The sequence below is a fragment of the Bidens hawaiensis genome, unplaced genomic scaffold (genome assembly GCF_021521415.1).
Source record: "Bidens hawaiensis isolate Kalapana, Puna unplaced genomic scaffold, B.hawaiensis_p1.1 tig00024843_1, whole genome shotgun sequence".
NCBI classification, from domain to species: Eukaryota; Viridiplantae; Streptophyta; class Magnoliopsida; order Asterales; family Asteraceae; genus Bidens; species Bidens hawaiensis.
The window spans coordinates 249,757-264,800 of record NW_027493941.1 but is presented as its reverse complement, the minus strand read 5'-3'; the positions used below and the strand labels follow the sequence as shown (position 1 = coordinate 264,800).

At 36.4% G+C, this 15,044-nt stretch overlaps 2 protein-coding genes across 2 annotated transcripts in view; one reads left to right on the top strand and one right to left on the bottom strand.

Moving 5' to 3' along the window:
- Window positions 1–15,044, bottom strand: part of LOC143570181 (ABC transporter B family member 15-like) — a 211,481-nt gene that overhangs the window by 27,597 nt on the left and 168,840 nt on the right. The gene's annotated exons all lie outside the window — the stretch shown is intronic.
- Window positions 4,823–8,925, top strand: LOC143570180 (BRCA1-associated RING domain protein 1-like). Its single transcript, XM_077055901.1, has 13 exons — window positions 4,823–4,914; window positions 5,010–5,063; window positions 5,146–5,201; window positions 5,680–5,775; window positions 5,854–6,170; window positions 6,610–6,885; window positions 7,005–7,105; window positions 7,208–7,394; window positions 7,495–7,586; window positions 7,666–7,756; window positions 7,847–8,012; window positions 8,099–8,217; window positions 8,290–8,925. Exons 1-13 carry the CDS (start codon window positions 4,835–4,837, stop codon window positions 8,641–8,643), a joined length of 1,989 nt encoding a protein of 662 aa, XP_076912016.1. The 5' UTR covers window positions 4,823–4,834; the 3' UTR covers window positions 8,644–8,925.

The window sequence follows — 15,044 nt, the reverse complement described above, 5'->3', positions numbered from 1 at the left end:
GGCTGAGGGGTGTGGGGGGCGCGAGAGGGGGCGTGAGTGGGGGCGCCATCCAATAATATTGTGACGTGTGGCAGAGAGAGAAACTTGATAAGATGGGTATTGGTAGTGGTGATAGCGCCCCGGGGCATGGTGTGGAGGGGCGCGAGAGGGGGCGCGAGCGGTTTATTTTTTTATTTTTTTATAAATGTATTAAAAAAACGTATTATTAAAAAAACAAGTAATTATTTAAACAAACACACATTAATTAAAAAAACACATTAATATATAAAAAAAATTAAAGTACTAAAAAATTAAAAAAACACATTAATTAAAAAAAATTAAAAAAACACATTAACATTATTCTTATTCTTCGGCTTCGTCTTCTTCGATCAACCTCTTCCGGATACGTTCCTTTTGTTTTTCCATCAGCATTTGGTCGACCGGATTTAGGTGGCTGAAGTCTCTTGCAAGGAAGTCCAAATCTCTCATTCTTTTTTTTTCCTTTTTGTCAACAGAGACCACCTCCAGGGTTTTGTTGAATTTATTGAGGGATTCAACAAGATCGTTGATGTTTACGGCTTCCCCCTCAGCCGGTTTTTTCCCCCTGGCGTCCCTTCCCAATGGCCGCCTCCTCGGCGGTGAAGACGTTTCCTCCCCCGCAACGTTTAGGTCGAATCCAACCCGGCAATCCGACCCGTCCGTTGTGCTGTACGCTCCAGACGAACTAGTTTTAGTCCGTTTCGGCCCTACTTCCGCATCAAGGTCCGGCGCCACCAGCTCAACCCACTTGGCACACCTTCTCAACCTCTCCCACAACTTTACACCGTCCCACGTCTTCACCGCCCCATACCTCCGCAGGCACTCCTGCTTCCACTCTTCGACAGTGAAATTATAGACCGCCAAATCGTCACTGCCACTTGGTCTCATACGACCGGCGTTCCTGTTGAACAGATTAGTAAACAAGCCGACAAATTTTCTAATTTCGGTCCACCGACCCGAAATCATATCGGGATTCCGCTCTGTACTCCCAACGAGCGAATAGAACGTCTCCCTAACCTTTGTCCAAAAGACCTTGCTCTTTTGGTAGTCGGCTGCAAAATTATGTAAATAAATTTGTAAGCCATTTAACTTTTTTATTTAACTTTTTATTTACAATCATTTTTAAAAACGTTAAAACAATTACCGCAACGCCGATCCTCAGAAATGGCTATCCAAGCCCGACACAGGGCTTCCTTCTCATCCGATGACCACGGAGTGATTTTCCGTTTCGCCCTTCCGGTCGAAGCCGAACCCGACCCGTCCGTTGCAAGTTGTTTTTTCCGGTGGACGCGTCTTCTTTGTCCCGCAGCTTCACCTTCTGGTTCCGGTTCTTGTGTCTCCGGAACTACAAAGTTAGGAGACGGTTGCATGTTGGATGGTTGAAAGCCGGATGATTGTTGCGACCCCGAATAAAACATCGGTTGTTCCGGTGCCGACCATAAATCGTCGTAAGGGTAATCTGAATCTAGGTTTGGGTACCAATTTCCAGACATGTTTTTAAAAAAAGGTTTCGAAGATAGGGTGATTTTGGGTTTTGGGTGTGGTGTGTGATATTCGTTTTGGTTGTAGTATGTGAGAATGGTTGTGTTTGATATGTATTGTGATATATGTATTGTGATATATATAGATGATTTTGTTAAAAAAAAAAAAATATTTTTATTCATTATTAAAGCCTTCCAACGGCTCTTTCCCATTTCCCACAGCCACTCACGCGCGCGAGCCTCCTGGCGCCTGCCTCGTTTTCCGCTCTCGCGCCCCTCTCGCGCCCCTCTCGCGCCCCGGTGGTGTGGCTCTCGCGCCCCGGGGCGCTATCGAAGTCCCTCACGCGCCCTGACTAGCGCTCCGCACCCCTCAGCCTAATGGTTAAGAGGTTAAGATAGGTTCTCAAAGTTCTCACAAAATATACTAGTTCTTAAATGATACACACTCTATGGTATAAAAGCTTAAATAATGCCCATAAATATCGACAAAAGACAAATGAATATATAACTTTTTGGAACTTTATTAATTAGATCCGACAACTATTTAAGTCCGTATGTTTGTTGGCAGCAACAACAAACCTATGTTTTCTTTTAATAGCCTTTGCTAAGTTACAACAAAATCCAAGTCTGCAACCTCTGTTTCATCTACTTTAACTTCGGAACTATTATTTGTGCCCAAATACCCATTTGTATCAATATGTTCAATAAGATAATTTTCAAAAGCTTCATTCTCTTATTGAACCGTTACTAAATCCATTATGATGTGGATGTCCTGTATCAATAAAAGAAAAATATTGAAACATGTAAACTGATAATCAACAAGTGAAAGAAAGAATCAGAACGTGGATTAGTACACAAATTTCCTATCAATTAATCAAGGAGCTTAAAATCGATAGGGTTGATCAAGAACCAAACATCAATATTCATTTTCATTTAGGTTTAATTCTATCAATTAATCGAGAACCCGATCGATTAAATAACATACCTATCTTCGTATGTCCTTGTTAATCGTTGATCATCTGTGAACTTCCTAGGGTGGTTGAGTTTGCAATGAAGCATGGAGAGCAGAGAGTAGAGCGTGGTGGGTGTTTTAATTCTATTTAGTTTTTAGAGTTATTTTTATCAAAACTATGTAGTTTTGATGGGTTTTACGTATAAGATTACACGACTCACAACACCTATTCACTCTTCCCGGAATGAAATGAATTATTACTTTATGTTGTTTGGTATCTAAAAAAATGTAGGAATGACATAAAAATAATAAAACCACTCATATCTCAAAATATTTTTTTTTACCCAAAAAAAACTGCAATGGCGACAGTTGTGGTAGCTCCGGCGATGAAAATGGTGGTGGAGGTGGCGGTCAGGCAGCGACAGTAGTTGGAGTGGTCAAGCAGTGGTAGCATTGGTAGTGATAGCGATGTTAGGGTAGCATCGAAGGTGGTGGTTACATCAACGATGGTGACAGTGGTAGCACTGTTGGTAACGTGGTGGTGGTGGCGATGGTGGTTGTTGTTAGGTGGTGGTGTTGAGAAAGTAGGCAATGAGGAATGGAATGGAGAAAAGAAGGGAATGATAATAAATAGTTTTGATAGAATGAGATTCTATGTGTAATGAACAATTTCATTCCATTGAGCAACTAAACATCGCTTTTTCCATTTCCACGCAATGAATCATTCCATTCCCCTATCATTTCTGCACACCAAACATTCTTGCAGTTTAACTAATGCCATTAACATTTTGTAAACCCCACTAGCAACCAATGCGGTCTACTAACAATCTCAAAAATCTGTAGGACTTTACAAGTTACAATTATAAAGCAATCGTAAAAGATGCAATCGATTTAATCTCCCTGCAAAATAACCCACCAATCACAAAATATATAAAAGAAATATTGTAAAAGAAACTTTAAAATATGTTACACTTTCGACCCGTTTACTTAGGGTGTGTGTAGTGGTAGTGGTAAGGGGGGCGGCAAATGAGAGTTTTGGGGTGATAAGGGGCTACAACACTGTCCCTTGGGCTACAAATGGGCGATTTTAGGGGGGGGGGGGGGGGGCTACTGCTTCTCGCCTGTTATTCGTTTTCTTTTATTATTATTAATTATTATTATATTCTAATGTGTCTTTTACACACACATATATATATACATATATATATGCTACAACATCATTAAACCCTAAAAATAAAAACATACCCTTTGCTGACTGGACGCTACATGACGTAAAACATTCCATTTTGTAGCCCTTCACTATACATAGCCTTATGAACTGGCTAACTTGTCAATGTTTGTATCCAACGTGACAAATGGGAAAGATGAAGAAGTTTAGTCAGAAAACAAATACGTCAAATGATACCTTCAAGCACTGCTTAAAAATGATTACTAAACTGGTGTAATCTTATTTAACACTTAATAACTATTGAACCAATTTTTATTTCTTTTACTAAACTGACCAGATCATCATCATCAAACTTGTCATTTGCAAACATAATAACCAAATTAATTAGTATGTTTACAACCACTAGCTTGGTCTAGTAACAAAGGTATATGACTAATCTCACTTGAATCATTAGGTTAAAATAAGGTTGAGAAAGAAAATTAGTTGTTTAAAAGAATAAAATAAACCATTGACATATTTGAAGTTGCTAAAGTAGGCATGTAAACGAACTGAAGTTACCAAACGTTCGGTGAACTATTCATGAACTGTTCGGTGAGAAGTTCATTTATTTAATAAACAAAATGTGTGTTCGTTGTTCTGTTCGTTAATTTATGTACTTATAGAAAATAATTAAATATTGTATGGATGAGTCATATACTTAAAAGTTTTATATATGATAATTTGTATTTATTAAGCATTTTCATTTAATTTCATCTATGTTTGTTTGTGTTCATTACATTTATTCATATATGTTGATTTATCTTTGTGTAGTTATATTCGTTTAGATTTTAAACAAACGAACATAAACGTTTATTTTTTAAATAAACCGACATAAACATAAATATTTGTTCGATTAGTATTCGTTAAGTTCGTTTACTACTCGATTTAAAAGCAAGCTTCCACGGGAAGATTCTCTAAATAGCTTCCTGAGAAAGATTTGTAAAACCACCATAATCGTAAAGGAGAACACTGTAGCAAAATGTGGGGACACATGTCCCACCCTTTGTCGACAGTTAATATATGAATTGAATTATAAAAGTTGATAGATAAATATTCCCAATTGATGATAGCTCATACATCCCGCTATTTTCCTACTACAGTACACTACCTCTATTATAACATAATCATCATCATCACTTCACAATAATAATAATAATAATAATAATAATAATATTAATGGAAGAATCTCTTCGGTCGATGAATCCATGGATACTTCACCTCCAAAAACTCGCTCTCGAGCTCAAATGCCCCCTTTGGTTCGCTCACTTTCATTTCCCTTTAAATTACCTTTTTATTAGGGTTAATAATGAGATATCTCATTTTGTTGTTTTTTTTAAAAACTTTATTACAGCCTTCAGTTGTTTAAGCAACCGGTTTTGCTTCCCTGCAATCACATTTTCTGCAAGTAAGTTACTTTTTATTATCTACTTTCTTCACTATTAATTATTTGTTTAATTTACGTTGATATTTTGCTATTTTGGAAACAGTTCGTGTCAGACCGGGCCGGAGTGTCCAGCGTGTAAACATGCCTATATCGATCAAGGTATGGATTTCCAAAACTGAATAATAATAATAATAATAATAAGCAGTTAGGGTTTTAGCTTTAATGCTTAGTGTTAGTTGTTTATTCTTAGTTTCAAACCCTAGATATGTATTGTATTGTGCATCTGTTTGTTGTCAGAAAAAGCATCATTTTCGTTGTTAATTTAGGCGGTGTTGTAAAACTCACTAGGCGCTGGTCGACATTAATCCAGTTGGAATTATAAGTAAATATTTTTAAAAGAAGTATAATTATCGAATACTATTTTTGACCAATTTTTGTCCAAATCTGTCTGTTTTTCATTGATTTTGACCGGAACCGAGTTTAGAGGCTGATTAGGTCAAATCGAATCGGTAGCTGTTTAATTAATGGTCGAATAATTGGCATTTAATAGCGATTTTTACTAAACTGCATTTAAGGAAGGTTAGGTGTTGTTTCAGTGTGGTCTGTGTGATTGGATTGCTATTTGGTTATATTTCAGAGGTTAAACATGTACCTTTTATGGAAAACATTGTGGCCATCTATAGAAATCTTGAAGCTACCTTCAAGGCGAACGTTATTCATCCTATGTGTACTGGTAAGAAAAATCCTCATTTTAGGTTTGAACTTTGAAGTTGTTTAATGTTGATTCATTTGATAATTTTAATCCCTGCAGATGTTGGTAATGCATCAGCGGAGTGTCCTGCTTCGTTAAAGACGGATGCCAATAATAATTTGAGAAACGAAAACAATGATAGAGTGAAAGAGGGAAATTTGGCCACACCAAAAAGTGTTAAAAACCAAGAGTTTAAGAAGAGCGGCTGTGATAAACCTAGTCATTCAAGGTCTACGGTACAGGCGGCGCATGATAAGCGCAGGGAGACAGGTGTTAACGGAGCTGTTTTTATGAAGATGAAACCACCGAGTCCTTCATCATCCAGTGTTTGCCAAAAAGTTGATGTTAATTACAGTGATCCTAACATCAGCCATAAGGTAAAGAAAGAGTCTACATTGCTGCCGTTTTTATAGGCTTATGTCAGCACATTTTAGTAATATCAATTATGTTGGTTTTAGGATGAAGATTAACATTCTGCCACGCTCATATATACAGTTTTCCCGTGATCTTGTGATGTGTACCAAAATATATTTCTGTGCTTGCTGTAATAGTTTCCTACGTAAATTCTTGTGTTATTTGGTTATTTTCTAGTTACTATTTGGTTCTATCTTTTACATTATTTGAATATATTCCTTATATTTGTGTGCTTGCTGTAATAGTTTCCTACATAAATTCTTGTGTTATTTGGTTATTTTCTAGTTACTATTTGGTTCTATCTTTTACATTATTTGAATATATTCCTTGCTTGTGTACTTTTGCTTGTAATAATTTATGGTTTTTGTGAATCACCGTGTAATGTCTATAAATAATTTTCAGAATTCAGCAAGATATTCATCAAAGAGAGCAGCTGAAAATGACGATTACAGGAAACATATGGAGTCAAAATCCAAAAAACAAAAGAAACCAAAAAATGGATCCGATGATTTAGTAAATTGCCATATTCAGACCAATGATTTGGCTTCTGGAAATGTAGCTACTGCAGGTTGTAATTCAGAGACGAAGCCTGAAAAACCAATTTCTGGTAGGCAATCAGATCAACCGGATCCCAAAACACGTCCTTGTGCCTTTTGCCATCATTCAAAGATAACAGATGTGCGTTCTAAACGCGATTGTGTATTCTTAAACGACTGTTTTATTTAAATTTGTTAAAAAAACTTGTGGAAAAAAATAATATATAATGCTTGATATTATTAATTTTACGAATTATGTAGGGAAGTGGAGCACTGGTGTCATATGCCCAAGGGAAGCAAGTGGTTGCAAATGCAGCTAACTTCTCGAAGCTCACCTATGTTCATGAAAAATGCATCCAATGGTATGCATTTGACTACTTAATGCTACCAGTCAGTCACCAAAAATGTTTTAATTGATGAATATGTGCTGTGCAATTATAACAGTCTAAAAGTGACATTTGCAGGGCTCCTCGGATATATTTTAAGGATGGATTAATCAAGAATCTAAAAGCAGAAATTGCAAGGGCAAAGATGCTAAAATGCAGCAGTTGTGGTGAAATGGGAGCTGTTCTTGGATGCTATGTGAAATCATGCCAACTAACTTACCATGTGCCATGTGCGTATTACATCTTTGATTGCAGATGGGACTGTGTAAGCAACTATTTATATATTATGCACACATGGATTCTGCTGTTATAGTTATGTTCTAGGCTCTCTAATTATATCATTGTATGTATAATGTATTTCGTAGGTTGACTATTTGGTACTCTGCCCAAATCATACTTCTGAAAAGTTTCCAAGAGAGCAAAAGTCAAAAGCTAAGAAACAAGCAATTGAAAAAGGGTATCAATTGTCAGATATTTTAATATAAATAAATGAAAACGTTACAATTATTATTTGTGTCGTGTCATTCTTATTGCAGAATATCTACAAATCTGAATCCTTGCACAACATTGCAGAGAGATGTAAAGAGTTTAGTATTATGTGGTTCTGCTCTTTCTATAGAACAAAAGGTTAGTATACAAACCTATTTATGATAAGTGAATATAAATGCACATCTTTTCGAGGATCCTTATATTAAATACATGAATTTGATAATGCAGTTTACTATGGTTGATTTTGCAAGACGTAACGAGGCGTTAGTGACACAATGCTGGAAAGATAATGTCACACATGTGATTGTTGCTACTGATTCAAATGGTGCATGCAAAAGATCAATGAAATTTCTCGTGGCCATTTTGAATGGGAAATGGATTGTTACAATGGAATGTAAGGTTTTGAACTTTTGATCCTAGCCGTTGATTTGATCTTGGGGTTTTATTAAACAAAATGCGATGTTTGTTTTAAATTTTCAGGGATAAAAGCTTGTGTTAAAGCAGGACATGTGGTGAATGAAGAACCTTATGAAGTTCAACGAGATACTTACGGTGGTTCTGGCGGGCCCAAATCTGGACGACTAAGAGCCTTAAATAACGTAAGACTAATTTTTGTATTCCAAGTGGAAAATTGGACATATTTATGATAATAAACATTGTGTTTTTTGCAGGCTCCAAAACTTTTCAGCAACATGAAGTTTTATTTCGTTGGTGATTTTGTTGAAGCTTTCAAGACTGATCTCATAAACTTGGTAAAGACTGGCGGGGGCACAATTATCGAGACCAAGGATCAATTATCATCAAATCGTTTTGCAGACGTGAAAGTATATGGAGTAAGTTTGGTTATATACAATGCTGACTTCTCAAACTGTGCCGAGCTGGAGGATGTAGATTCGGTTAAATTTCAAAGATTGGGTGCAGCAGAGGATGTAGCTCGAGCATGCGGATCTCGGGCCATTGCGCATACGTGGATTTTAGATTCAGTTGCTGCATGCAGCTTATTGCCTTTTACATTAAAGGACTGAATGTTTCATTTAGTTTTGAGGTCAGTTGAAGTTTAAACTTAAAAGCCTGTTTTGGGGTGTTTTTTTGCTCCCTGTATGGCGTATGTATAGACGCGACTTTTGTTAAAATCGAGTCCTGAACTTGCTAAAGATCAATGATTTAAATCCCGAATCATAGCATCAACTTCTAGTACGAAGTAGGTACTTGTCATTTTCGAATGTTAAAAATGGTAAGTGAAGATTAAAGGGCCGTACTATATAATTTTGACTTACTGCATTTATTGTATGTTTGATTTGAGGTTACTTATCAAGAAGGAACTTATCACCTTTTGAATCTTGAAAAGAAGCCACAAAAAGACATATCATTTAGACGTGTAACTTTAACTTCAAACGTTAAAAAACAGACTTCTAAAGAAAACCTCGTTATACCATGTGAGGTTTCTTTCTTTCCTTTTTCTTCTTTTTTTATATGTTTGTATCGTATTTTGGAGACATTGGTTACTTATCAAGAAGGAATTTATCACCTTTTGAATCTTGAAAAGAAGCCACAATAGGACATATCATTTAGTCGTGTAACTTTAACTTCAAACTTCAAACGTTAAAAAATAGAATTCTAAAGAAAACCTCGTTATACTATGTGAGGTTTCTTTCTTTCCTTTTTCTTCTTTTTTTATATTGTTTGTATCGTATTTTGGAGACATTATTTAGATAAGACTAGAAAACCAAGGACCAATGGGATTTTAGAAGTACCTAAAAATCTAGCCGTAAACGAAGATATGAAATCACATGTGAAAACATTACACGAGTGAGCTCGTGTGTAGCAAGTAGGGTACCCTACCCACCCTAACGAGGATGTTTCTAAGCTTTTGAATATCATACATATGTCGGGTTTTAAGAAATCACATAAATCAGTAAATCGTACAAAAACTTTCTAAAAATGAGAAGGTACGAAAAGATGGGTTTTCACTCCCGATACATTAGAGATGATGGAAACATATTATAATCACTCTCCTAACCACTAATTTGATGTATTTTTCGCATGGTTCTTGTTCTAGGTCACACATATACATTAAATAACGTTTACGTTTTATTTTCCTTTTGAAGATAATCTAAATAACAAAAAGTAGTCTCTTCAATGTGGCTCGTTTTGGACTTTTGAAAACTATTTTTTCTGACATTAATTTTTTTTTAACGACTAATTTTATTGAACGAATAATCAACAAGGCTAGCAAGAAGCTAGACAAGATACAACATACACATCCACTACGCTTACACCTTTACATTACATTTCTCAAAAAGAAAACGAACACCATTTCTCTTAATGTAACTCCACCCCCCCTACTTTTTACCCAAAGAAAACTATATCTTTTGATGTCTTCTTTGAGTTGATTAATTGATACCCTTCTACCTTCAAAGATTGCTAAATTTCTTTTCTTCCAAATACACCAACTAGCCGTGAGTACTATTGATTGAATGACTTTTCTCTTACTTTCTTGAACCCCATTTGTAAGATGAATCGTTAGAGGATCTCGAAATTCGAAAGCGAAAACCGGTGGATCCCACACCAAGAGCTTACAAATTGCCATATTATCATTGCAACATAGCAATATAAGAAGATATGATCAACTGACTCCCTTTCCTCCTCACAAAGCAGGCACCACTTTATTTCATCCAGGGCCTTTCTTTGGAAAAGGGCATCTGATGTGACGAGTCTACCCATTTCTGCTTTCCACTCAAAGAGGTTAACTTTCAAAGGGACCCAAGTATTCCAATCCATAACATAAGTCAGTTGTGTATGTGAGTTCTTTGCACATTGCTCTCGGCAAGATTTAGTGGTGAAACGTCCATCCCCTTCGAGGCCACATTTCCACTTATGAGCTCTATCCTCCAGGCGTCGACCCGGTAGCACTTTCAAACAGTCCCAGAGTTCTTGTAATTCGAACGGAGTAAATGGTTCAGCCGACCATGTCCAGTTCCAACCATACATTGATAAACCTGCGACTGTTTTGTCTCTTACTAGACATCGTTTATGTCTTTCTAACTGGAATAAAGAAGGAAATTGGCAACACAAGGGTTTATCACCAACCCATTTTGTTTTTACATTAAGGGTATGTTTGGCAAAGAGCTTTTAGAAGCTTTTAGGAGCTTTAAGCTTTTAAGAAAAAACTCATATTTAATAAAAAAAAACTTTGTTTGGTTGAAGTAGCTCAAGCTTTTATATTGATAGAAAAAGCTTCATATTTGAATGCCAGTATTGGTAGCGTTTGAGAAAAAGTTAGCTACAAGCTTTTACATTTGAATTTACAAGTTTGGTATTTGAACTTCTATCAACTTTTGTTAATTTATATAATAGTTACATATTCAACCTTTATTCAAAACTAACTACCCCACGATCTTTTTAGGAGCCATAATTTTTTCACACGCTAATAATTTTTTAAACTAATTACATCATAAAACGAGCATTTTAATCTCTTTAATTTGAGTATGATATTTTTATACTTCTTTAATTTTAAAAAATTAAAATAATACGTGATTATCGGTTAGGATCGGTAACAAGTCGAGTCAGATGAGCTTGAGTCATGTGTAAGACCAAATTAGGAGTCGACTCAGATGAACTTGAGTCATGTGTAAGACCAAATTAGGGTCAGAACGAGTCGATACAAAAAGGGTTAAATTAGTTCGGTTCGTGTCGGTACACTTTTGAGTCGAAAGGGGTCAGGTCAGAACATGTTTCAGATTAGAACAGTGCATGTTTAGAAAGGGATTCATATCAAAATAGGTTGGTTTAAAAAATTATCTATTTGAAATTACTGTATATTTCAACTTTGTTTCTTGATTTTCCCCATCAGTTACACGCTTTAGGCCTTTCCATGAATTACACGTCTACATTCAGGTTATGTATGCACTGTGATCAGGTGAATCATGTACCGAAACTGATTATGCGGTTGATATTAGGTTGTGCGCCCATTCCGCCGCACCACGTGGGCACTCAACTAGTTTTATTAAAAGTTTTTGCTACCCTACCGAACACCTAAATATATTTAAAAAACTACATCTAACAGCTAACATCTACCAACTTACGGCTAACAACCACTAACTAATTTTGTCAAACATACCATATCATTAATATGTTTTTACATCATATCAATTCTTTATTTACCTTTTTTAGTATATTTCTTTTCTCTTTTAGCCACGTGAATATGTAACCCTTTACCAAAATTTATTTTTGTCTTCTATTCTTTTTGCTTTTATTTTCTTTGAGTGCTAGTATTAGTTGTTAACCCAAAGTTTTCTATTTTTCGTAAATGGAAAAAATCTCAAACTTTTCTAGGACAATTCTTGTTTATCTTATTTTTGTTTATAAAAATGTATGCGTTACCTTTTGTTACCCTCACTTCCTCTTTTTTGGTATTTCTAAACATCATATAGTTTCTTCCAACAATATCAACTTTAGTGCAATTAAGGAAATAAGAATACATAATAATAATTATTATTAATTTTGTTTTATGTGATGGAGGTGAAACACCTCATCACTTCATTTCGTAAAAGGGACAACGGACAAGTCACAGGTTTAACTCCATTAGTTATAACAAATATGAGGGTTACAGGTTAAACCAAGAGTTTTTAATCTATGATAAGTTTTCTTTTAAAAATGAATGTGGATGATAAAGTGAGTCAGCGGCTTATTAGTCTTAAAAGAAAAAAATAATAATAATAATAATAAACGAAACTATTTCCTCAGTTCGAACTAAGCAGCAAGATACGAGTTACAACTACTACCACTGGTGTTAGAAAACGAAATCGGTATAAAAGGCAACCAAATGAATAATAATAATAATAATAATAATAATAATATTTCTCTTGGTAGTTCGTATCGCCTGTAATATACAATTACAGTTACAGAGTTCATCCACTGTTGTCCGAATAACATTTATTGACGCCTCTGATCGTTGATTAGACCTCCAATCTCGTGTAATCAATATAATACAATACTTCTTCAATGGCTACTAATAATCATAACTCCAACCCTAGGGTAAGTAACTAACAGTTTTTTTTTTTTTTTTTTAATTTATGTTACAGTTTGAGTAATCTAATTATTTATTTTGTTTCATTTGAGTGCATTTTACTTGTATGCATGTTAGTGATTAATTTGGAGAAGAACAAATTGTAGTAGTATGCAATGGCCCGTTACCTCTCCTCTATGCAGTCAATCTCGGTGGTATCTCGGTTATTGGTCCTCATGTGAAATATCAGTCAGAAAATCGGTACCGATAATATCGGCGATTTTTCACCGATATTCCTGATATAAGTGTTTTAAGTCTTAATTTTCAACTTTTGGTGTTTAATATTGGTGTTTTGAGTCTTAATTAGTTCATGGCTTCATGCTTGCTACAATTGTTAGTGTTTTGCAAGTTGTAAAAGGATAAGTTGTTAATAGCAGGAGTGTATACTGAAGTGCTAGTGTTAAAGTGCTATATGTGTATAAATTCTGCATCATATTAAGATTATCGATATCCGATATTTTTCCGCATTAACTACTTAGCAGTTCTCCTACTAGAGGTCACTGGTTCGAACCTTGGTTGGGGTTTCTACCTAAGGCAGATTGTCGAGTTGGACCTGAAGCGTCAAATAAAATTATAGGTAGACTCGGAAAAGAAGTTAAAACAAAATTGAATGCTATCATGTTCACTAGTTTTATAGGGTTGTAGTTCGACCGGTTATGATATACGGAACAAATTGTTGAGCCATCAAGAAGACACAAGCGCGTAAGACGGAGGTAGCAGAGATGAGGATGATGAGGTGGATGTGTGGGCTCACGAGATTGGACCTGAGGTCTTTCTGGAAAAATTAGTCGTTGCTAGTATATCAGATAGACAAGGGAGGGGAGATTGCGAATTTGAGATGGTTTGGGCATGTGAAGAGGAGACCGCCGACAACGCTGGTTAGAGTTGTAGAAATCTTCACCCAAACTGGCTTGGGATGAGTGGATTATGCTGGCATTGAGAGATTTTCACCTCTCTCAGGATAAGGTCAATGATAGGAGTTCGTGGAGACATAGGATTAGGGTTAAGGATCTCTAGGGATGGTTATGAACCTTTAAAGGGAGGGTACAAATTTGTCTTAATTTTCCTTAAGGACTTGTCTTCGGACTGCTGATGGCCTTTGCATATTACCTTCCTCTTGTTATCGTTTTCTCAGAATGTTTCCTTTGTTGCTATTATACTTTTTCTTGCCATGTTTTAGTTATTGGTGGCCTACTAATGCTATATTGTTAGTACCTCCCAAGCGAATATCGTCTTTGCTATTCCGATTCATGCTAGATACATGTTTCTGTTGGGTTCGTAGGCCTTGTTGGCCCGGTTTATTATATGAAGTCAAAAGAGGAGACGGGTGTGGGCGGTCGGGCCCAAGCCCGGCCCGGTTTAGATTTCTTGCATAATAATTTACTAACCCTAGTTCAGTCTCTATATAAACAACATTATGTACTTGTAATATTTGTCACTCAATAAAGATATACCTAGTTGCCACCCGTGGACGTAGGTCAGTTTAGACCGAACCACGTTAAATCCTCGTGTTCGTTTATTGCTTTCGTGTCGTGTTCAGTTTCGTGTGTGCGTTTAATCCTAACAAGTGGTATCTAGAGCTTAGGTTCGGATCACGCGAAGAACACGTTGAACCAGCCGAGTCGCCGCCAAACCATCCAGCCACCGCCACCCTACTGCGCTAGGGTTCCGCCGCTGCTACGGTTTTCCGATTGTCGTTAGGGTATACGCCGCCGCCGCTGTTTCGCCGCTGCTAAACCCAGCCCGACGATCACGACTAGGGTTCAGTCGAGCAACGCATCACCACCGCGTTCCGCTGCTATCAACCGCAGTTCGCCGCCACTTAGCAGATACGATTAGATCTGACGTGGAAGGCAGTGGGTTTCGATTTATTTGGTCCTGGGTGCTGTTCGCGAAGAAAATAGTGAAAAGATATGCTATTATTTTCTTGGGACTTGTGAGCCATGACATTCATGGAAAAGTGAAAGATTACTTCCTTTTCTTCCTTGTTATTCGTGGCAGAAGACCAAAGAGAAATAAGATTATTTTTATTTTTTCTTTTTTTTCGTTTTGCTATTTGACCAAGATATAGAAACACATTTTTTTGGTTAAGCAAGAACGAGTTAAGACAACAAATCAAGATCCTATTTTTGTTGAAGAACAGTTGTCAAGTCAGAAGAAGCATTAAAGAAGCAGTGAACCAGTGTCAACCGCGCTTGACAGGTTTTATCGTTTCAGTTTAAAATTTCAGTTTCTGATTTTCAGTTCGATATTCCGCTGCGTATAAATAGGTTGATTGTTTAACAGAGTTCAGTAGAACAGTCGTTAAGTTCAGGCTCGTGCCATTGCGTGTTTGTCTGTGTTTTATCTAGTTTTTCG